This window comes from Caretta caretta, chromosome 16 (genome assembly GCF_965140235.1).
Source record: "Caretta caretta isolate rCarCar2 chromosome 16, rCarCar1.hap1, whole genome shotgun sequence".
Classification (NCBI taxonomy): domain Eukaryota; kingdom Metazoa; phylum Chordata; order Testudines; family Cheloniidae; genus Caretta; species Caretta caretta.
The window spans coordinates 18,529,208-18,551,981 of record NC_134221.1 but is presented as its reverse complement, the minus strand read 5'-3'; the positions used below and the strand labels follow the sequence as shown (position 1 = coordinate 18,551,981).

Genomic DNA, 22,774 nt, shown 5'->3' with positions numbered 1-22,774 from the left:
GAAGGCTGAAGTTTGCAGAAATCTGAGATTTGATGAAAGACTGCATCCAAATTTCCACAAAAGAACTGTGGGGAAGGAAGGATTTTTAAGCCACTAACATGTTTGTAACAAATTTAGCTTTGCAATTTGACCACATATGAGATGATGGTTTTCTCCCTCTATCCTCACTGGCTGCTTTGCTCCGTCTGCTACCCTATACTCATCTGAATGTAAAACACACAGCACCTGTCCATATACTGCGGTGGGGACCGCCTCTTAATTCAAGATACCAGAGGTCCTAGCTGACTTCCCGAACCTGATGCTCCCACACTGGGCCACCAAACCATTGGAGGTGACCTTGACTAATGGTTCTGGACCATTTAACAGACTGCAATGACAAAAATGACACGTCAAAAGATGTAAATTCCCTAGAGATGCAGTTGAGAAAGGATCATCATTTGGATTACTGTGGTCATATTATTGCCTTAGATGTGTACAGCAAAAAACTCCCATGCACCTTAGGAGAGAAGGCTCTAAAGTTTCATTTAAGCTTTGCAACCATTAGTTGAGCATCTTCTAAAACAATCCTGATAAAACATAGGTTAGCTGAGATGTAGTGGCCTTGATCAGAGTGGTCCTAATAATATTTTTGGGCCTGACCCCCGCTGTCACTCATAGAAAGTTGCAAAAAATAAAAATTAACAAATGACGACTCCTGGTTCAGCAGCCTGGCAAAGACAAATACAGCAACCACTCCTGCATGCACTACCCCTTCAGGCGCCATCACTCACAAACGCATGTTGAAAATCAGTCTTTTAAGAGACACTGATGCCTCATGCAAAACTCTGAGAGCAGGACACCCAGATTCAGTTTGGCTTTCATGTTGCAGAGTACTGAACAACACATTCAGACAAGATAGGCCTGCCAATACAAACAGAGTGAGCAATTGCATGGATTAATGTTATGTCCAAATGGTTATCTAGGTGCATTTGTATGTGCAAATCACCCATTCTGGGTGACATCCTCATTCTACAGAAGCCAGAGCGTTGCCATTTACTTCAACGGAGTCAGAGTTTCACTTTTCGTTTGCGGATTAGACATATATTTTGCAAACACTTCTGTACTGCTAAATATTTTTTAAATTTGGGTCATATTGACCTTGGTTCTGGAAGCTAATTAAGCAACTGTCTAATTTTAAGCATGTGAGTCATTCCAATGAAGTCAATGGATCTACTCCTATGCTTGAAGGACTTAAGCGCCTTCCATATTTCCCATATTTCTCATCCTTCACCCTTTCTTTCTACGGATACTTGCTTTCTACCAGGTTCTTGCTTTTTCAGTGTTCATCAGCTCCTGTGATATTCTGCCTACAGTATGTATACCTGGGGCATAATTTTGGGGGGGGGTTTTGAGAAATTTGTGACTAAAGAAGAATCATCTCTCATATTCCTGTGGCATATTCTGCCCTGAAAGATGCCAACATGCTTTGCAGACTGCATAAAATCTTTTCAGCCACCACGGAAATACAGCTGCTTTTGAGGAAGAAGTTGGCAGCTGTTTAACTTAATTTAATTTTGGGGGGAATTTAAGGAGGTGGAATGAATTTACCCAAACTGGAATTTGGCCAGTACACCAGAGTTAACACTCATGTTGAAAAGTACATAGGGATTTTCAATAACTCAAAGTAGTTAGAACCTCCTGTTTTGTATCATGAACTCAGATGGGGGAAAAGTGACTTGAGACAAACGAGCTCTTAAAAAAGCAATGTTTCGGTTCTCATGCCTGTATCTGTAGTAATAGAGAGTGAGCAGCCTGTAGTAGAAATGACTTCTAAAATACGATATTTTCAGAGTTTTCCATAAGGCGTCAGCCATTTTTAAAAATGAAATACAAACAAGGCTTTTTGTTACAGTTGGGTGTGACAAATTCTTACACTGTACACTGATTTTATTGGTATTTAAAGGCCATTCATGGACCAACTATTCTTGTACAAAATTCTACAGAGTAACATGGCCCTTCCAAGACAAGCCCTTTGCAACTAGTTTTGATTGGTGAGCAACTGGGTCCAAAAATAGGTTTATTTCCCTACAATCCCCTCCAGATTTTAACCACAGTGGAGCCTATTTGCTTGTACTTATTTATTGTTTCCACTTCTTTAGAGCACATTAAATATAAAAAAACAAATGAGCCTTTATGTTTCTCTAGACAGAAGTAGGGCACTGAGGGTGATCTAATGTCCAGGGAAGGCAATGGAAAGATTCCTATTGGCTTTAATGTGAGTTGGATCAGACATAGGTATATGACTAAACCAAGGGTTTTGTACAAGCATGTGAGCGTGAGTGTGGCTGAGATTTTCAAAAATGATTCTGGGTGCCAAACTTGAGACACCTTCAAAGAGCCTAATTTTCAGAGGGTAGGTGTCAGCAGTATCTGGAAATCAGCCCCTTTAAGATGTCTCAAGACAACCCCTGCCCCCCCACCAAAAAAAAAAGAACATAAGAGGAATCCATAGTCACTAGTCACTATTGAAAATCTTGGTCTAACCCGGGGTGGGCAAACAACGGCCCAGGGGTCGCATCCGGCCCTCCAGACGTTTTAATCTGGCCCTGGAGCTCCAGCCAGGGAGTGGGGTCAGGGTCTTGCCCCGCTCAGTGAAGCTCCCAGAAGCAGTGGCATGTCCCGCCTCCGGCTCCTACGCATAGGGGCAGCCAAGGGGCTCCACATGTTGCCACTGTCCCAAGTGCCACCCCCGCAGCTCCCATTGGCCAGGAACGACGGCCAATGGGAGCTGCAGAGGCAGCACCTGCGGACAGGGCAGCGCACAGAGCTGCCTGGCCACGCCTCCACATAGGAGCTGGAGGGGGGACATGCCGCTGCTTCTGGGAGCTGCTTGAGATAAGTGCCGCCTGGAGCTTGCACCCCTAACCCCTCCTGCACCCCAACCCCTCAGTCCCAGCCAAGAGCACCCTCCTGCACCGCCAAACCCTCATCCCCAGCCCCACCCCAGAGCCCGTACCCCAAGCCAGAGCCCTCACCCCCTCCTGCACCCCCACCGCCAATTTTATAAGCGTTCATGGCCCGCCATACAATTTCCATACTCAGATGTGGCCCTCAGGCCAAAAAGTTTGCCCACCCCTGGTCTAACCCTTTCTAGTGATTCTCCTAACTAGGCACAGCTGAGTGTTTATCCAAGAACTCATGGGATAATTATAGGTCTGCTTGGAACATTTTGGTCAAAATGAAATTTCAACCAAAAACAAAAAACAAAACTGAGATTTCCCCCCCCCACCCATGGTTTTTGATCACCCCTAGTAGCTGACATTTCAAAAATCAGTTGATCTTATTAAAACTGTTGACCTGAAACATCTGTTGGCATTTAGAAAGTGATATATGTAGATTATTATATTCAGTTGCAATAGTTAGTGAGGGCCCAATTTTCAAACTTGGGCTGCTACATGTAGGGTAACACATTTTGCTTCCTATGGGCACCTGCACACTCAAATGCTCAGAGTTTGTCTACATGGCGATTTAGTGCGCAGTGAGCCAGGGTGTAAATCTACAGTATAAAAGCTTTCAGTGCATGGTAGCATAAGGCGACAAGCTTATGCATTGTAGATTCACACCATGGCTTGCCACGCACTATATCACCGTGTAGACAAGCCCTTGTTTCACACTCTGGGAAAACAAGGAGCAGAAAAATGAAGCGATACACCAAAAGTCACACAGCAAATCAGCAACAAAGCTGGGATTAGAACCTACAATTACTGAGATCTAGCCCTGTACCTGATCCACTAAGCCATGTTGACCATGAGGTTTCAGAGGTTGTTCCGAGCACTCACATGTAGCATTGGGTGCCCGGTCTTGTAAACTGGATTCAAGCTCTTAAAGAAAAAAATTCTCAAGGTTACAAGGCCAAAATGTTGACCTACCTTGGCAGGGTTTCATCTTCCATGCTCCAGGATCCCTTCCACTGTTTTATTAGGCAACAGATTTTTGCAACCACAGGGGGTGGGGAAAGCAATCCAAGACAGGCCAGTGACTTATTGAGAGATTCACAGTAAAACTAAACGGAAGTTAAATATGAAACAGTGCACACGTGCTATCTCAGTTCATAGCAACAGTGCATCTGCTTATTTACGGCTAGTCTGCTCCCCAATTAATATTAATTTATTTCCCTTGCAGTTGTCCCTGGAAACCGTTGCTTGGTTTTCATTATTCTTACATTTCCTGGTTTCCTTATCATCTTTGATCACGACTGCTTCTGCCCTGACCACTATTGGCCTGTGTTCCTTCTTCCTCTCCTGAACAAACTCCCCCTACAGAGCGTGGTGCATTGGTACCCATCCTGGGTGTCCCTTCTAGGCGGGATACCTCGTGGGAGCATTAAGCAGTTACCCCAAAGGTTTCATGCTTGCACAAGTGGAGGTTCTTCCTTTCTACTTACGTATTCATCTTGGTTAGGGTCCTGAGACTGGGGGGTGTCAGGAATGGCTGTGTCGCAGTCAGGGCTGTAGTGTTCACAATAATCATAGGCTGCCCTGGGGTCTGCCACGACCAGGAGCTGCTGGATGTCCCCCTGGGGGAATAAAAACAAGAAAGAAGTCCTACATAAGTCAAAGAGTCAGAGTTTAAGACCAGGAGGGGCTATTGGATCAACTAGTCTGACCTCCTGTATAATACAGGCCACCGTCACCACCCGCACAGTAACCCAACAACCGAAATTACACTGACGTATTACAGCCCTCAGGAGGCTAAACTACTGTGTGCCACAGGCAGAGAACAGGAGGGCCCTTGCAGTGGCAGGGAATTACGTAAGATATACCCAAATAATCCTAGCAAGTAACCCACGCCCCATGTGGCAGAGGAAGTCAAAAAACAAAACAGCCAAGCCAATCTGAGCAGGAGGAAAATTCCTTCCCAACCCTGAATAAGGTGACCAGATAGACCCTGAGCACGTGAGCAAGGCCCACCAGCCAGGCACCCAAGAAAGAGAATTCCCATCCAGTGCCCCATCTTCAGTTGTGGCCATCTCTGATGCTTCCGAAGAAGGAGACAGAAAACCTCAGAATACACAGAGGGGGAAAAAATCCCTTCTTGACCCCTACAGGTGACCAGCTGAAGCTCGAAGCATGAGACAACAAAGACACACGTAGTCATAGTACCACAGGCCCAAAGACTGAAGTCTGTACTCAGTCCTTATGCAGACAAAAGACCCAATGATGGACCAAGAAATTAGAGAAGGAAGAGTCCTATTAGGCTACCTAGTCTCCCCCACTCAAGTAAGGTAGGATTGTTCAGGAACTTGGTCTGAGACAGGCCAGCCAGCAAAACCCGTTATCCTTGGGTGCACATCGAGTATCTGCTTTAGCCCTTGCTGCTTACAAGGGTGTGAAGTGACTGCGCTTTGCTTGTCATTCCCAGGTGCATTATCACAAGAAGATATTGCATCTAGAGAGAGGTCACCACCTCGGCATCTCCTGGACAGCCTCATCCTTTTCCCTGCTAGTTTGGTGCTGCTGACAGCCCTCGACAATGACATCCACAAGACAGGTACCATACAGACAAGGGACATGCAAGCTTCCCTGTCAAAGGGCTCCCTGTGCTTTGGATGAGGAGTGTCCTAGGTAAATGACCTCCTTCACATCCCAGTCTGGATCTAATCACGTCGCTCATCCAGCTGGACTTGTGAGTCATCCAGGGATTTCTAAACAGACTGACATTTATTTCCAGTCTCTTTCTACATTATCACCGCTCCACTAGGAACAGAAACACCGACATCCAAAAAAACTTCACAAGTTAGACATGGCCTGTTTGAAATCAGGCACTTTGCAGGTTTGTTAGGAATTATGCCTGCTTTAAGGACTGTTCAGCCCATAATGAACCAGGCACACAATATCCATAGCCTAAAAATGAGCTCAAAACATAGGACTTACTTTTATAGAGAACCACGGTTTTACTTTGAAACACAGAGCAAGAGTTTAATCAATAGACAGATGCTTTGCTGCTCAGATGATTAGAACTGATTTTTTTAAAATTAGGGAAAGAGGGTTTATTTAATAGCAGAAAACATTGTTAAAGCTGCAGAAAAAGAAAGCCTTACCAAAAAAAACCAACCTGGGCGGATGATGTGGTCCTGTAATGGGAACCAGAAGCCAGGGATGGAGTCTAGCCAGGATGTCTGAAAACCCCTAGGAAAACTGGAACATGCTTTTAAACACCGGGGGCCAGATCTGCCTTTGTGAATGCAGCCTGAACCCTCTGCATTCACAGGAGCAGCTGTGCCAGAGGAGGAATGCAAACCCGCCGAATGCAAACAAGCACACGCACGCTCTGCAGCCACCACGGGCTCCTCCAGAAGGACACAGCTTAAATTTCTGGCAGGGTTCCATTGGAGATGAGCCAACAGAGAGCTCTCTGGGAGATATGCTGATTCTATGCATCTGCTGGCTGGTCAAGCCCCACTCTGCCCTAATTTGACATTGCCCCAAGCAGTTTAAGGCCTTCCAGCAAAGGGGGAACATATCCATTTCCGTGTCACTCCTCATAGGCGTATGCGAGCAGCTCTGAAACACTCACACACGTATCCTCATAACTAGCGCTCGTTTAAATTTTTCATCATTCTGATCAAACCTTTTCTTTTAAAAAAAATGAACTTTTTTGTTTATCAACAACATTTCCTGAATTTTCAATGAGATAATACACACATGGTTTTCCAAAGTGAATTTTGTTTCTTTTTTTTTCCCCCACTCACTCACCCCCATCTTATCCCGCTCCCCCCACTTTCTACTTTGGTGAATAAATGTTTGAAGTGTTCTGTTATTTTGCCAGAATGTTGGGGTTTGTTTTGCCCTCCTTTTTCAGAGGCAAACATTGTTACCAGTTTTCAACCAGCTCTACTCATAACATTACTGTCAGGCAGGGAATATTACCCCCATTTTACTGATGGGGAAATGAGGCACTGAATGAGCAAAGTTGGTTGGCCAAGGTTACACAGGGAATCAGCGACAGAGCCAAGAACAGAAGCCACATCTCCTGCTTCCCACTCCAGTGCCTTAACCACAAAACCCTCCATCCCTGCCTCCCTTCTCAGTTACACTGGAATCTGGGAAAGCCCTCCCCCCCACCCCCCCGATGAATCAGGCCCATAAATGACCATTTATTTATTTTTTATCCTTTTGCACTTCATTCAGCTTGGCTGTTACAACTGGTTCCCATGCACTGCCATAAGGCTTTGGGTTTGGGCTTCTAGCATTGCCCGGGAAAGTTTATATAACTAAATTATTGATTGTTATTAATAGTAAACCAGCAATAAAACCCAGACTTGATGTTCTTCTACAAGAGGCAGGGAAGGAAAGTTGAAAGCTATTCCTTTCTGATAAGCATGGATTTACACCTCAAGGGGGGCTGATAGTTCAAGCCACTTATAGAATACAGGCTAAATTCTCCTTCCCCTAGAGACAGATAACGCAAAGGAGGTAACCTCAGCAGGGTTCGCCAGCTAAGTACAGACCAGTAGGTTAAGCAGATCAGCGTTTGTTAAGGCTCACTCTGCTTTTAGTCTGAGTGGCAGAGGAATGCTGAGCTAAGTATGGAGAGGAACCCTGGCTCATATCCTCAGCTGTTTTTCCACAGCCAAAGGGAGGTTTAAAGTCAGTTCTTTAGTCTGACGAATCAAGGGGATCTGCTGCCAATTTTCCTGTAGATGCATTAATGGGCCAAGGTCAGAAATGAATCTAAGCTGATGTAACTTGCACCTTCTTCGAGTCCCCTCAGCACATAATGCATACCAGATCAGACTCCTCTGAAGTCAGACTCAGGTTCAGAGTCTAAGGGAATCTCTGAGTCTAGACTGGTGTAATTAACACACTGAAGGGGTCAGAAGGAGGCGTCAGCTTTGCCAACCTAAACTCCTCTAGAATTCACTGTGTCCGTTCCTTTCTAACGTCCTTCTCAAACCCAATCTTCTCTGCCTAACATTCTCACTTTCCCCTTGTTGTTGGTACCAGATCCTGCTCCCAGCTCTGCTGACCTCTCCTCCGTGACCTTATTTTTCGGTCCAATAGCAGTAGTGTTCAACTGTATGAAGCCAGCGGGAAATTCCATGTGATAATATTCTGGGAGGCATCGGAGTGCTGGGACACTAACCAGACTTCAGGTGCACCAAGATGGGCTGAACAGTTCAACTGTGGGGAAGGGGAGAGAGTCCCAAGGTGTTCCTAGGGATCTTATTTTTCGGTCCAATAGCAGTAGTGTTCAACTGTATGAAGACAGCGGGAAATTCCATGTGAAAATATTCTGGGAGGCATCGGAGTGCTGGGACACTAACCAGACTTCAGGTGCACCAAGATGGGCTGAACAGTTCAATTGTGGGGAAGGGGAGAGAGTCCCAAGGTGTTCCTAGGTATCTCATCTTTCTCTCTGCTTTGCAAGTGACAACTGCAAGGCTTTAATGGAGCCCCCCACGTTCACACGCATAAAAGGCAGACAGAACTAAAATCTTGTTAGCAGGAATCCCAGTCAATTGACCTCATCCCTCAGTGCCAAACAATAAAATGGACTAATTTAGCCTGCAATAAAAACGAAGGAGCTGGGTTTCAGAAAAGATGCACACAGCTCAGCTGTTGGGAGCCCTGTTTCTTTGATTTAAGAAGCTGACTTTAACTGGAGCAAGCCGTGCTAGGAAGTTCAGAGGCCCTTTGTGTCCTCTCAAGTGTGTCCTCTCAAGTAATAAATACTAGCAGACCAATAGCTGCCTCCCCCACCTTATTATGGGCTAAGCAGCAAGCCGGCTCTGCTCCCATTCCTCTTGCTGCTCTGAAGAGTCAATTTGTTTGACTGTTACAGTTGCACAGAATATTCAAACCTCTTCTCTTTCCATGTCAGTATCAGCTTTCTTCAACAGGAGCAGTGATAAAGAAGATGCCACAGATTAACTTTGTCTGCCGTAGCCTAAAGCTTTCTACCTCTTTTGCAGGATGTGTAACTTACATTTGTGCTGGAATGCTGCTGAAGGGGTAACGATGGGTAAAAAAAAATAAAATAAAAATAAAAAGTGACTTAGGAGCCAAAGTGCTATTTTCAAAAGTGACTTAGGCACATAGCAGCCAAAATCTCAGTGAAAGTCAGTGAGACTTAGGCCCTTCTGGGTTATATTTACAAAAGTATTCAGGCCCCTAAAGACGGAGATAGGTGCTACTGGGATTATCAAAAGCCTCTAAGCAGGTTAGACACTTTATTCCCACTGAAAGCCAGGGGTACTTCTGTAAATCCCATAAGGCACCTCCTTGCATCTTTAGGCACCTGAAAACCTTTGAAAATCTGGCCCTGCGTCACAATTAAAGAATAGGTCCAAAATGATTTAGGTGATTTTGAAAGTTGCATCTGAGAGCAGTGACATGTGAAAAGCCCAGTATGATCACAACAGTGAAGTAACTGCCGAATATAGCGGTGAAAAGTGCCACCTGGCACCAACGGCATTCTTTATTTCTGCACCAAACGGGGACAACACTGGTAGCAGCAGTGCTCAGACCACCCCCTCGATGTCCCGGAAGGAAGGCTAGTTTTAGGGGTATAAAGGTAAATGAGTCTCCAGGGTTCCTTCAGTCTTTGGTCTTTGATGAGATTCCCAACAAGGATGCCAGGTAGTGCCAACTGCAGCTGTGTCTTTTCTGGTGTGGTTTCTTCTTTGCTGCGAAATGGATGGACTCCACCAAACTGATGACCCAATAGCAGTCAGGGTCAAAGACGTTCAAAACTTTGCAATTTTGACAAAATTTTGAATTTAAAGAGGGAAAAAGGGTCAACTTCAAGTCCCATTTCCCAACCAGCTGAAGAACTGGTTGGAAGAAAATCAAAATGTTGACGATATTTTCATAGAAATTTCAAGTTCATCAAAAAAGTAGAACAGAATTTCAATTAAAAAAAGCACTTTGAAAATTACATATATATACATTTTTTTAAAAAAAACATACCCTACCAGAGTCCCACCCCTGCTCCTTGTACTGATGGTCTGACCAAGATGGATCTGTTTGACATTTATTGTATAATACCCATGTATGCTTGGGTGACTCATGTATGGATTAGTTCCCATCATGCAGCTCCCAGACAGTGCTGGAAAATGTTAAAACAGCTTTTTTGGATCGTTTTCTGTGCTCATCTTACATGTGTGCCACAGTGTCACATCACTCCCAATGATATCAACGCCCGCACCTTGGTTCAACAAAAACAGCTGGAGAGAATAACAGGAGTGACTTCATTTGGCATCGCTGCCCATGTCATAAATACTGCTCTTCTCTGGGACTCTCACTGCAATTTATTAGTAATTAACGGGACTGTTGTTTTAGTGCATTACCACAACAGTTTTAGTGACTCTAAGGTCAATAAAAAAATATTGCCTGAAGTGGTTTTTTAGATTCCCATATTTAAGTTAAGTTTCTCTGAATAACCACAGAGCTAAGAAGCATAATGACTTTTTAAAAAATAATCTGAAAAGGAATTAGAAGGATTTTAGATTTTGTTGGTTTTTTTATTAATTATCATCATTATAGGAAGACATATTAGTTCTATAAATGCAGCCCAAGTCACATGGCTACAGACTGGCAGTGGATCAATGTGTTTCCATGATTAAGTGAATGCTTTGAAAACCCAGCCACTGGAGATTCTCTTTAAACCCTAATCCACGTCTCAAGGATTCTCTGCCAGACCTCTGATGTTCCACTTGATAAAACGTGTCATTAGCACAGGCTTATGGATAGAGATTCCCTCTGCCTGGGAAGTAACAGCTGTGATAATTCGAGGGCTGTGAGTGGTTACAAGTGTTACTCCCATCAGAGTTAAATTGACAGCCAACAAGTCAATGGAGAAGGAAACAGGGAGCCAGTTTCTCATCATGATCTCAGTCCAGTCTCCTTTTATCAAGCTGAAATTCTGTGGGAATAGGTTCGATGTCTAAACACCTGATTTGCAGGTGCAGTAAGGTGCCAATCCTCCAGTTCCAGGCATAAGCAAAATTCTAATTAATGGGATTAGGAAGAAACAATTCCTGTGGGCAGGATATTCCCTAACTGCCTTCCTCAGGACTTCTTGCATCTTTCTCCAGATCAGCTGCTACTGGCAATTGTTGGAGGCAGGTAGATGAGCCATTTGCCACTCTGTGGAAAATCCTATGCTGCAATGTCATCTAAATAACCTAAACTGAGCCACAGATCAATGAGAGTACAGAAACGGAAGCCAGTGTATGAAAAATCAGCCCTGAAAACTTGATGAGTCAGAAGCAGCCATGAGTGAACTTCAAAAAGCTCAGAGGTTTGGATAAATAGAACCCAGATGTTTGCATGCTTATCTGAACAAACTGGATGAAACGGCTTTATCTTGAGATCTCGGTTATTCCCCCTTTCCCAGATGGCTGGATGTACCAAAAAAAATGGCCTCCATTCTGGCCTTTTGGCACTAAAATGAGGAACTATTCTCTGCCCCTCTTCTTTTGTAGGAACCATATCAAGGCGCTTCCAATGGGGATGCTAGTTTGACTAAAACCACAATAGCATCATATGGAACCTTTCTTTGAAGTCTGTAAATGGTGGGGATAGCTCTATTTTAAACACCTTTCCTTTCTTCCCATTGCCTCTGCAGAGCCGAGCTGCAGCTGGACATAGAAGGGAAAAACCCAGGTGAAACCCAGTCCTCATTAGATTTCCAACCTATTTTTGTATCCCTATTTTGAACCAACCCTCCCCCGCCCCCATTAGCTTTGACCCTAGCCTTGCCTTACATTAGCACTGTTATGACCTGGTCAAACAAGGACCCCCTTAAAGATAAGTAAACTACACATTCTTTGACTCCCGGGTTCTTTTCTTCATTCCTGTTTTGTAATCCCAGAGAACAGCCCACTGGCCTATGGCAGTGGGATCTATTAATTCCTTGCTGCTTTGGGTTGTGGTTCTTGAGTCTTCAGCGGAGTGGGGAAATCCATCTTTTCCCCTCCCATAGAAGATGGTCTCCCCCAGCTCACAGATTCTTCTCCACCTTGCCAGCTACGAAACCCCAGTTACATCATAAGCAGCCTCCTCTTCCTGCCAAAGTTTCCCCATGCCTGGAGGTGGAGTTGCTCTTATTTTTGTGCAAGGAGGTGTTTGGATTCTTCAGGACTCCACCCCTCCATACCTGTCTGCTTGTCTCACATCACCACTCTCCTCCACCAACCATGCCAGCCTCATCTGCCCATTGGTCAGCGTCTCACACCTATATCTTCATGCCCTCCTCAATGCTGTTCCTTATGCATAGAATGTCCTGCCTCATCCTCCAGGCCTCTACCCTCCCCCTCATTCAAATCACTCCTCAAGACCCAACTCTTCTGTGAGGCCTATAAGAAAACAGCCAATTTAGGCCAGTTAAATTGGAGGGGCAGATGACGATACTTCGCACTTGGTCTATTGATAGCTGCTGTAAGCATTGGAAGGTGTCCCTCCCCTCCCACCCGTCATGACCCATTTGTCACCCTAGACAGCAAACTCTTCAGGACAGGGTCTGTGTCTTCCTCCATGTTTGTGCAAGGCCCAGTTAGGGCCTTGATTCCAGCTGGGGCCTCTGTGTGACACTAAAACACAAATTATAATCATAATAGCAATGGACCGGTTTATTGGCATCAAAGGACAAGCAACTCTTTTCTGAGAAGAAGAGGCTTGTTCTGTCTCTGGTAATCTCTTCTTAGGAAACCTCTCATCCTGCCAAGATCCTAATGTGGAACACGGACTCAAGATGAGGGACAGAAGGAAATAATTAGTATAGCAACCATGCAGATTGACATGGGGCTAATTTCATAGAATCATAGAATATCAGGGTTGGAAGGGACCTCAGGAGGTTATCTAGTCCAACCCCCCACTCAAAGCAGTGACCAATCCTCAATTTTTGCCCCAGATCCCTAAATGCCCCCCTCAAGGATTGAACTCACAACCCTGGGTTTAGCAGGCCAATGTTCAAACCACTGAACTATCCCTCCCTCTTCAAGCTAAGCAGAATTTTCTGCAATCTCAACTTTCATAACAACATTTTTGACTGACCGTGAATAATGTACAATCAGCAGTTGGATCAAGCCAAAGCCCCAGCTCTGGACAGCCTCAGAACTTGAAGGAGCTTGAATCTGAAGTCAGAGTTTAAGGTGAGGGCTTGATTTAAACAGCACAGCAGAGTTCATTCCAAGCACCCCTTTCAAGCACAGTATCCAGAGTATTCATCTGGATTATGGATTATTTATACAATGGTGCTCTGCAGACTATTAAAGGGCCCATCCACCTCTCCAAAAAAGTTTGGATGAAAAATTGGTTGCCTTTCCAAACAGTTGAGTTTGTCAAACCCATTCATCATTCCCAATTCCTTTCCTGAGATCCTAATAAAATCCTAGCCCCACAGAGCCCAAGTCCTCCTCTCACCACAGGCAATGCCCCCATCCAAACTTTTCAATCATCCCTCCACTCTGTTTTCCACCACCTAACCATCATCCCATGACAATACTCAGCTCATCTAGAGAGCTCAAATCACTTTAGAAAACAAGGGAAGTATCCTCATTTTACAGAGGCCTAGAAAGATGAAATGACTTGATTGAGTTCAAACAACAAGTCATTGGCAGAGCCAAGAATTAAACAAGTCTCCCAGTTCCCAATCCAGTACCCAATCCACTGGATGACAATGCCACCAAGCTATGCTTTTTCCAAGTTAACTGAGCGCAACCTCAAAGAGGCTGGCTTGTTACATGCATCTGCTTTTCTTGACAACAAGAAGTCCAATAGCATCCTTGGAAGCAACAAGGTAGAAGGGGTGAGATATGGCACATAACAAAGTGCTTTCATTTTCCCAAGTCCTGTCTCAACAGTGAAACATGTTTTCAAATCCTCAGACTATTTAAGGTATTTTAAAAATGATAATTGGTCTCCATCCTCCTTGCTCTGGTTCTCCTTTTGGATCCAAGAAACTTAAGCTTCCTCTGATGCCAAAGCTGATTTATCCCCCAGGCACTTTGCCTAATTGAAACTTTCATCCTTTCAAGAAGACACGTCTAATCACCAGTTTAAAGACCCTGAAAAGCTCTGGGGTTGTTTTATGTATTGAGGCAATGGTACTTAACCTTGTTTGACCCTGAACTTCACTGGCTGTTGAAGGGATGCAGTGTTTAGATGCAAGGTTATGTGTATTATGTTTAATCAGTGGCTGTCACGATCATACATTAGTAAACATTACTTACAGTGGGCAACTTGCCTTTCCAGGTCAACAAGCAGTGTCTAGGGCTGGGAGGACATTTTTTTGTTCAGAAATTTACCAAACCAGTGGAAGAACCCAGGTGATGCAGATTAACGACCTATTGCTGATTAAGATTCAGGAATTTAAAGGGGAGCAGGGTGGAGAAAGAAGTCCTTAAGAAACATGCTGCTTAAAAAACAGGTGGTTCTGGCAGGACTACAAGGGGCATCTGGTTTCTCTGCTGTGCCAGACAGTCTACATTTCTCTCTGGCCTTATCTACGCTAGATCAATTTTCCTATGATTCCCCAGTGGTTCAGTTTCACTGGTGGAAGGGCTGATGTAGGCAAAATACTGGCATCCACTGATGTATTAGGTGCTGTGTCTTATAGTTAGGCATGTCAGAATTCAATTTTTTTAAAATAACTGATGGATAATATCAATGTTTATTTTTAAGCATTTTTTATTTGTATTGATTTAAATTTTCACTGTTCGGGAAAGAATGAGGGGAATCAGACAATTATTTAATGACAGTAGATGTTGAGATTCAAAAAATGAAAGCTTTGTAAATATTAAAACACAAATTGTCAAAATAGACAAAGTTAACGTCCTTAAATCATACTCATAAGTTCCCAAGTAACATTTTTCTTACTTTGCCTATCTGTAAATTTCAATTATTATTGATGGAAATAGTTTTTCGTGGGTTTGTGTGTGTTTGGTGAAATCGATGTTTACCAGCATTTACCGATGAAAATTTAATCCATCCAAGTCTACTCATAGTCCTGATCTGAACAAGTGAGTGAACGTGATGTTTAAAATGCTGAATAAAATCTGGAGGCCTGCCTACAGCAGTGGGCCCATCACTGCTACTTCTAATGGGGCTGACATGTGGGTAACGTGTCTGGGAAACGTTTGGCTACAATACAGCTTAGTGTAGATATGATGCCCATCAGCTCAGCCAACACAGCAGATCCCCAGAGTTAAAAGCATAATCTACTAGAGCTTGAGGTAAGGCGCTGTATTTGGTGGCTGGAACAGCTGGTATTCTCCATGCATCCAATGAAGTGGGTTCTAGCCCACGAAAGCTTATGCCCAAATAAATTTTTTAGTCTCTAAGGTGCCACAAGGACTCCTCATTGTTTTTGATTATATTCTCTGTGGATCATCAGAGAGGGTGACACAAAATACTCCCCAGCAAATAACATAAACACCTCCAAAAGCAACATGACTGGGAGCACTGACCATGTTAGAGCAGTCATGCTCCTCCCAGCTCCCACAAGCACGGTACTATCATAGAATCATAGACTATCAGGGTTGGAAGGGACCTCAGGAGGTCATCTAGTCCAACCCCTGCTCAAAGCAGGACCAATCCCCAACTAAATCAGTGTTCTCTATGCATCGATAGAGAACACTGTCTGCTTATCAAATGACCCAGCTTACTAAACTGGGAATTATTTTAACAGCAATGTCGACAGAGTCTGAAAAGGGTAAAAAGACCCCAGTAGGACAGTCTAGGAAAAGCAGTTCCACGCCCTCCATGCAAATGACAAATATAATACTACATGGGATGAATGCGATGCTTTAAATTAACTCCATCAGCGGTTCACATAATGCCCAGTCTGAGGGGCATGTGGTTTATTGATGCAAAGAAGGGGAAATGAACATATTTTATATATTTACACACACACACAAAATTACAGCAACAGCTGAAACATTACAATATCACTAGTGTATGCTGTAGCACTTTGGAATAATAGTGCAAATTTTGAAGTTTTTTTTCCATAAGATCCCTTCTATTTCAAGCTCTATGCTCCACTTCTAACCTAGCTTGCATGTAAACCTAAGCCTTCTTAAGTGCAAACACTTTTAATATGGACTTGCCTGCATTCTTGAGCTTTTGTGCAAGTATAAACATTATAAACCGCTTGCTGGAATAGGACTTTGTTCCCAGAACACAGCAGCAGCCAAAGTAGAAAGGGCTGCAAAAAGGAAAAGCCAGCCCAACATGAAGATGTAAAGCAATCAAAAATGATCATTAAAATACCCAAAAGAGAGAGAGAGAAAGAGAGAGAGAGCGTGCGCCTTAAATCAACAACCAGCACTGCACAATGTGCTCAGACACCTCATTCCCATGGCCATTTTTATATATTTATTTTAAACAACCCCTAATCCATTTTCTGGACTTTTATGAAAACAATGGGTTAAGAGGTATGTTTCCATCAACGACTTCAACTCACAGTTCTACAGTGTAAGGTAAGATCATCAGCGGCCAGGACTGCATTACTAAGCTTGACAAAAAGCTGCTTTGTATTCCCTTAGTTCTCCATCGCTAGGCCAATTGCTGCGGTAAAACAGGCAAAGAAAAATACAAGTAGTTTCTCTATAGCTATTTCACCTAGAGGAAAAAATTAATGGCTCGTAGCTCTGCTTTAAAAAAAAAAATCTAAGGCTCCACCGCCCTCTGTCCCAGTAAAGGAAGGATTTTACTCTCAAATTTCATTTTTCCTACAGCAAAATCTCTTTACATCTGCAAATTCAGCATTTTGAAAGCACTTGTCAGGAGTTCTGTGTTCTGGGCACATATTTGAAAACCCCCAAGACATTAGAAACATATGGGAAGAACACAGAATCCAAACCCCAGGTTTTTATTAAGAGGCATGATTTTTAGTTCAAATTTCATCAAATGCAAGTAAATATTTTCTTCTTCAACTGGCAACGTTACTTTATGTTAGCCTCAAGAGACAGTTAAGAGATATTCGTGAGTGTCTGTGTCAGAGAGAGAGAGAGCTGTGAAAGCGTGATATGCAAGTACACACGAGAAAATTTCTAATGGGATATGGTGAGCCATGTCATAGGTCTGAAACTTATTATTAAGGTTACTCAACATTCCCATTATAAGGACCTGTTTTGAGTTGCTTATAACTTCATCAAACTTTAACCATTTGGGCTGAAATTTTCCATGCCAAGTGTCTGCCTCAAGTTGTCGTTTTTTTGGAGACTCCACATTGTGACTGAGCATGCTCCATCCCCTGACAGTTCTTACATGTGGCCAGAATATGGAAAAAATTGTATGTGTTCATGTCATTACAGACTGCAACATGCACACGAGCAGGCCAAATCAGAGTTCCACTGGCAACCTTAATTCTGCCACTTCCTGACTTTTTAGTGCTTGAATGTCCCACCTTAATGTCCTTTTACCATAAATATTTCACATGTGTGCATAATATATGTAGCTAGAGAAACAGAGTTATGCTGATTTTCACCAGCTGAGGATCTGGTACAGGAGGATCTGAGGATGCTCCGGAGTTTTGCAAGAGATGTTATATGCATTGCAGGATTCAGGCCCATAGTTACATACAAAGGTATGTACACAGAATAGTAACATAGAATGGCCAGAGTGGATCAGATCAATGGTCCATCTTGTACCGTTTTCTGCATGCAACAGACATAAGCCCCAGAATGCTTCAGATGAAGGTGCAAGAAAACCCTCAGTGGCCAGTTCTGTAATAGTGCTCTGCTGCTGACAAGAAAGTTGATCCAAGTCAAGACAGCTAACCAAGGGTGCTTGTGCAGTGTAGGAACAGTGCATAAATCTTTCACAGTAGAGACCAAGGTCACAAGTGGAAATTAATTATACAGGCGTTTACTCCCATCAGTCGGAGACACCCTTAAGACTGTTGTCAGTTTTGCTGCAGAAAAATCAATACAACTGCCTCAGAACTTAGAGCATTCTCTATACTTCTCTCAGGGCACAACTGTGCCCTGTGTTACACATCCATGCAGCGCCCCCTTATGCTTAGGTTACCCATGTCACGGATCACAGCAGCAAGGCGACTACAACTTTAGCAGGGCTACTTCTCCCCATGCCCATGCAGCTGGCCAGACAGGGAGAGAGAAGAGCCTTAACTATTCCCATTACAACCTGTGAGCCAGCTGCATTTGGGGCTGGGACAGATTACAGAGCAAGGAGGCAAGCTGGTCCCAGGTCTGCTACATGCTGCCCCTTACTCAAAAGAGTGGCTAGTCTGTAGGTTCTAAGTAGAATTCTGCAAGTCTTGCAGGAACATTGCTTAGTCATCTAAGGCAACTGGCAAGTTTTTAAAGAGTGGAAATCTTTCTTGATTCTCTTTGAAATGGATCATTGTGCTCCAGAATCCCAGAAACTCACAAAAAAAAAAAAAAAAAGAGAAAGTCAAGACCATCTCTGAAGAGCTCACACTTTCATTTTAAGTTATATTTTTAACAAATTATTTGTGAGGTTTTTCTCAAAAGCAGTGGTTTTCAGCTTTTTTTTATTTTAAGCTCCCAATTAAAAAAGAAAATCAATGTCAGCCAGGAACAACTCTAGAGCAAGCAACCAGCATGCATCAGCCAGCAAACCTACCACAACAGACAAACCCGTGCATAGCAGCCCATCAGACAGGAGAAACTCTACACAAACAAACTAGCATATGCAACACAGAACCTTTGAGTTCTCAGGACCAAACCTACAACAAGTCAAATGTGTGCAGAAGAGAACTGCAAAGCACAAACCAATGTGCATACAGACAAGACTACAGACAAGAAAGCAGATATCAATCATAACCAGCTGAGAACTTACAGACAGAGGGTGGGAGGGTTGTTTTTGGGTAAAGTACTTTCAGAAACTCCCCTTTAAATGTAGCCATGTGTAAAAACAAAACAATATTGTGAGTTGTGCAGAACTTTCTTGACAGCCCAGTGGAAATGGATAGATAATCCTATCACAGAGCACTGAATCTGGTTCAACCTCGGGCCTGAGAGGGACTTGAATTTCAAAAGGGAAAATACTGGCCGTGTCACTGCTGTCACAATATGTGACATAGGAGCAACAGCAAAGATTTCCAAAAGATGGTAAGGAAACTCTAGACCAGACTCCCACCAGGACTCTGTCATTTGCACGACCATTTTTAAAGAAAGGATTTGACTACCAGGCCCCTTGAAAGCATGATGTGGCTCTACTGATTTCCAAACCTCACCTCCTAGTCAAGGGACCTTCACTGGCTGTCAGGGCAACCTTTTCCTTGAATAGAATTGAAGCTACTCCTGTTATAGACATGGTACCAGGGCAGGGAAACAAAGCTCAGAGGGTTACCATCATTCAGAAAAGCAACCGGATGTGGGGTGGAAATGGGAAGCAAAACACAAACTGGAGAATTTAGAGATTCCTAGTCCCTAATCATTTAGGTTCCTAACCCAGGAAAGCATCCCTAGTCAAGAAGGGTGCTTATGGTTCAACACAGGCTTAAATGCTTTCCTGAACCAAGGTCTTAAGCCTTATCTCACGCCTTATCTCTTCCTGTGGAGGCCACCACCTGTCAAACGTAGCTATCTCAGCGTGTTTACAGAGCATTAGCACATTTCCCCTAGAGCAGGGTGCAAGTTTCCCACTGGAATGTCAAGGGTACTTAATGTCCAAGGAGACTGAACCTAATCTCGCTTGAGTATAGTTACAGCAAGTGCTTTCACAGGACAGGATGACAGCCCGGATCCTTTGCCTGGAATGCTGGACCCCTCTAACTGTTTCACGTTAGCAAGATGGGCTGCCAGTATCAAGAAGTTCAGTTCCACAGCCTTGCCAGGTTGGATTCCCCACTTCATCCGATCCAGGTCTGAGGCTGCAAATATCCTTTGCCAGACTCTTCCCTAACATGCATTGTGAGTCGCTTGCTGCAGGCACTGTGGTATCTAGGGAACGGATGAAGCACCATTCTGCTGTCTTGCAACTCTCAGGCACAGACGCTCTCTCGTGTGCGTCAGATTGACAGCCCCGAGGATCAGACTCCTCGAGCTAACCACAGGGGAAATATGCACAGCAGACACAACTGGAGAGCATGCTGCCTTACCTCTGATCTGGAGGAAACCCCTGCAAAAGTGAGAGGATAATTCCATTTCCATATTTAAAAATTTTATTAAAGCTAATGTTAAACAAAAATTATGTTAGACATAGCTTGAGAACAGAGTGTCTGAACATCTGGGTATAGTGCTTAGATTATCCACAACTACAGAGTTTATTTTTAAAAGTCATATGACACATAGAGTACATAATCAGCAATAACCCAAATTTAGGTGAATACATTTAAGAATATAGTTTAGATATTAGCATCCAAGTTTTTGGGTAGAACACTCATGAGAAGCTGTACAGAGATTTGGTTGTGGAAAGCAAAATTTATCAATGAGTGGAGATTGTCCCTCGGTAATTGAGAATGAGGGTAGGTTGTCCATTTAGGAAATACAATCTATCAGGGAAATCTTTTAGTTACTTTCCTTACTGTGCTTCTCATCAGCACTCCAGCTCATCCCTCTTGGTATTGCCAATGTCCAGTGATGTGTTCTATGTAGATGTCCCACAACCATCTGATGGCGTCTCATTGCATTCACTCCTTGTCACCATTGCTGGCTATCCCAGCAGAGAGGGCATCAGTCAGGGCTGGTTGTGATGGTTTGATGTCCACCTGCCGACTGGGCACTGGACTGATAACACAAAGCCACTTTCACATGGGCTGCCAAACATGCTTCAGTCCATACTGAAACAGGCCAGAGGTAAACCTACCTAGAGGAGAAATGCTTACCTGTCCCTTCATCGGTCTCCCAAACGATGTTTTAATTTTCCATGTGAGATTTGTCTCACCCATTGCTGACACAATGCCACGCAACAAAATCTGTTTCTGGTATTGCAGCTCCCTCCATCCCCACAATGAATTGAACCAAGTCCGCTTGTATCTTGGTTATAGTGAGAGCCTCTGGTCAAGGGGCAAGGGACAACATCCACCCAATCCATGGCAATAGCCAAACTACAGGGAGAATCCACTCCCTTTCCAAGATCCACACAGATCCATTCCCATCTCCTCTGACCAGTTGGGATCCATACCCAGGTGATGCTCACCTGTTCATAAGGGAGCGTGCAAACCTCCATCCGTGATTAACACTTTTCCCAAGAAAAGAAAATGGCTTAGCTGTCTCTCTTCAATGCAGAAATGGCCAGAAAACCTGCCCAGGAGGGAACTGTGCCTCAGCTCATCTCGCATGAGTTACCGAAGCCCCATGGGGCTCCGGTGTGGGATGGGAAATCTGATGTAGACTGTCCCAGGACGCAGACCTGGCTGGAAGAACCAGCTCCTTTCCTGGGTGATTTGCAAGAGGCAGGCTTGGAAAAGCTCTTCTTTCTATTTCTGGAGAAAAAAACCTGGCTGAAGGAAACCCTTCCATAAGTGATTCTGAGTTTTCTCTGGCTGTACCAAACCTCCCACGAACGTGACATGGAACCTGGCTGTTCAGAAGCTTTATTTTCTGTTATGACTGAAAAGCAGGAAACCTGGTTCTGAAAAGAGCTGGGATGACAGGTGATCAGACCCTGCAGACAGGCCAGATGGGCAAAACTGCAAGCACATGGGTATGCCTGATGCCAGGTCATCTGGAATATGGAAGATGCAAGAGTCATAAACAGACTAAGTACTTTATAGGCCTGATATTTTTATGTTCTTTGCATCAAATCTTGACTAATTAATTGACCCTTTCATGCCTTGGATCATCCATCTATAATCAATCCTTGACCTTTTGCCAGTGTGGGTAGCAGTAACAGAACTGGTATGACACAGCATCTCTTTGCTGTGAGGTGCCCTATCACCACACACACCTTTAGAACAGCTACCCGGTTTTTGCATTGCAAGGAAGTTCAAGGGGAAACGTCCCCAAAGAAGCAATCCAGAATCCCAGCCAGATACATTTAATATCACACTATCAACACCCAAGTTTTTACACAGTCAGTGCACACCAGAAAAAAACATGAGGGGATCTCTATTGGAGGTGTTTAGCACAGTGACAGAGGAAGAAGCATCCTCTAGTGCAACCCACCAGGACAAAGATACATTTTTAAAAGCATTTTTCATTTCACAAGTGCCTTGGCAGGTTCTCATTCCCACAACAGTCTGAAGCGGAAGAGAGGAAATACTATGAGACGGGTGGTTCTCATGGCAGCTCAGCCTTACCCCTCTGTTCTCTAGAGTTTTCCGGGCCTGAGAGGACTGGATAAACATCCAGACGTCTACGTGCATCATCAACCAAATGCTCAGAGATTTGTCCCTCACAGGTCACACAATCTCATAGGAAACTCGCAGAACACGGCATGACATGCAACCATATCACTAACATACATGCACTTCTTTGTACAGCTCTACATAATCTGTCTCTTCTAGCCTGTCAGCATCAGCCACCTTCATGGCCAGCAGCAGCATCCAGGTGACCTCAAACTAGCCTTTGTTTATCAGAGAGAATGAATTATCTAACCCATCACAATAGACACTGCATGCATCCGATGAAGTGGGCTGTAGCTCACGAAAGCTTATGCTCAGATAAATTTGTTAGTCTCTAAGGTGCCACAAGTACGCCTTTTCTTTTCAATAGACTTCTAGTCGTCCTTGGCTTTCCAACCACCATGCTCGGATCAAACCTTTGAAGTCAGTTTTTCTAAAAGACCGCACAGCAGTTTGTAGCATTGTGATTTTTTTGCCCTCAAGCTTTTCATTTTGTGACTTCAAATCAAAAGGC

At 43.9% G+C, this 22,774-nt stretch overlaps 1 protein-coding gene across 3 annotated transcripts in view; it reads right to left on the bottom strand.

Annotated features, from left to right (window-relative positions):
* COL5A1 (collagen type V alpha 1 chain) overlaps positions 1-22,774 on the bottom strand; it is a 252,466-nt gene that overhangs the window by 139,027 nt on the left and 90,665 nt on the right. For all 3 annotated transcript variants that reach the window (XM_048822900.2, XM_048822901.2, XM_075120566.1), the window contains exon 5: positions 4,424-4,555. In XM_048822900.2, coding sequence (XP_048678857.1) covers positions 4,424-4,555 — 132 coding nt within the window. The remainder of the gene's footprint in view (positions 1-4,423; positions 4,556-22,774) is intronic.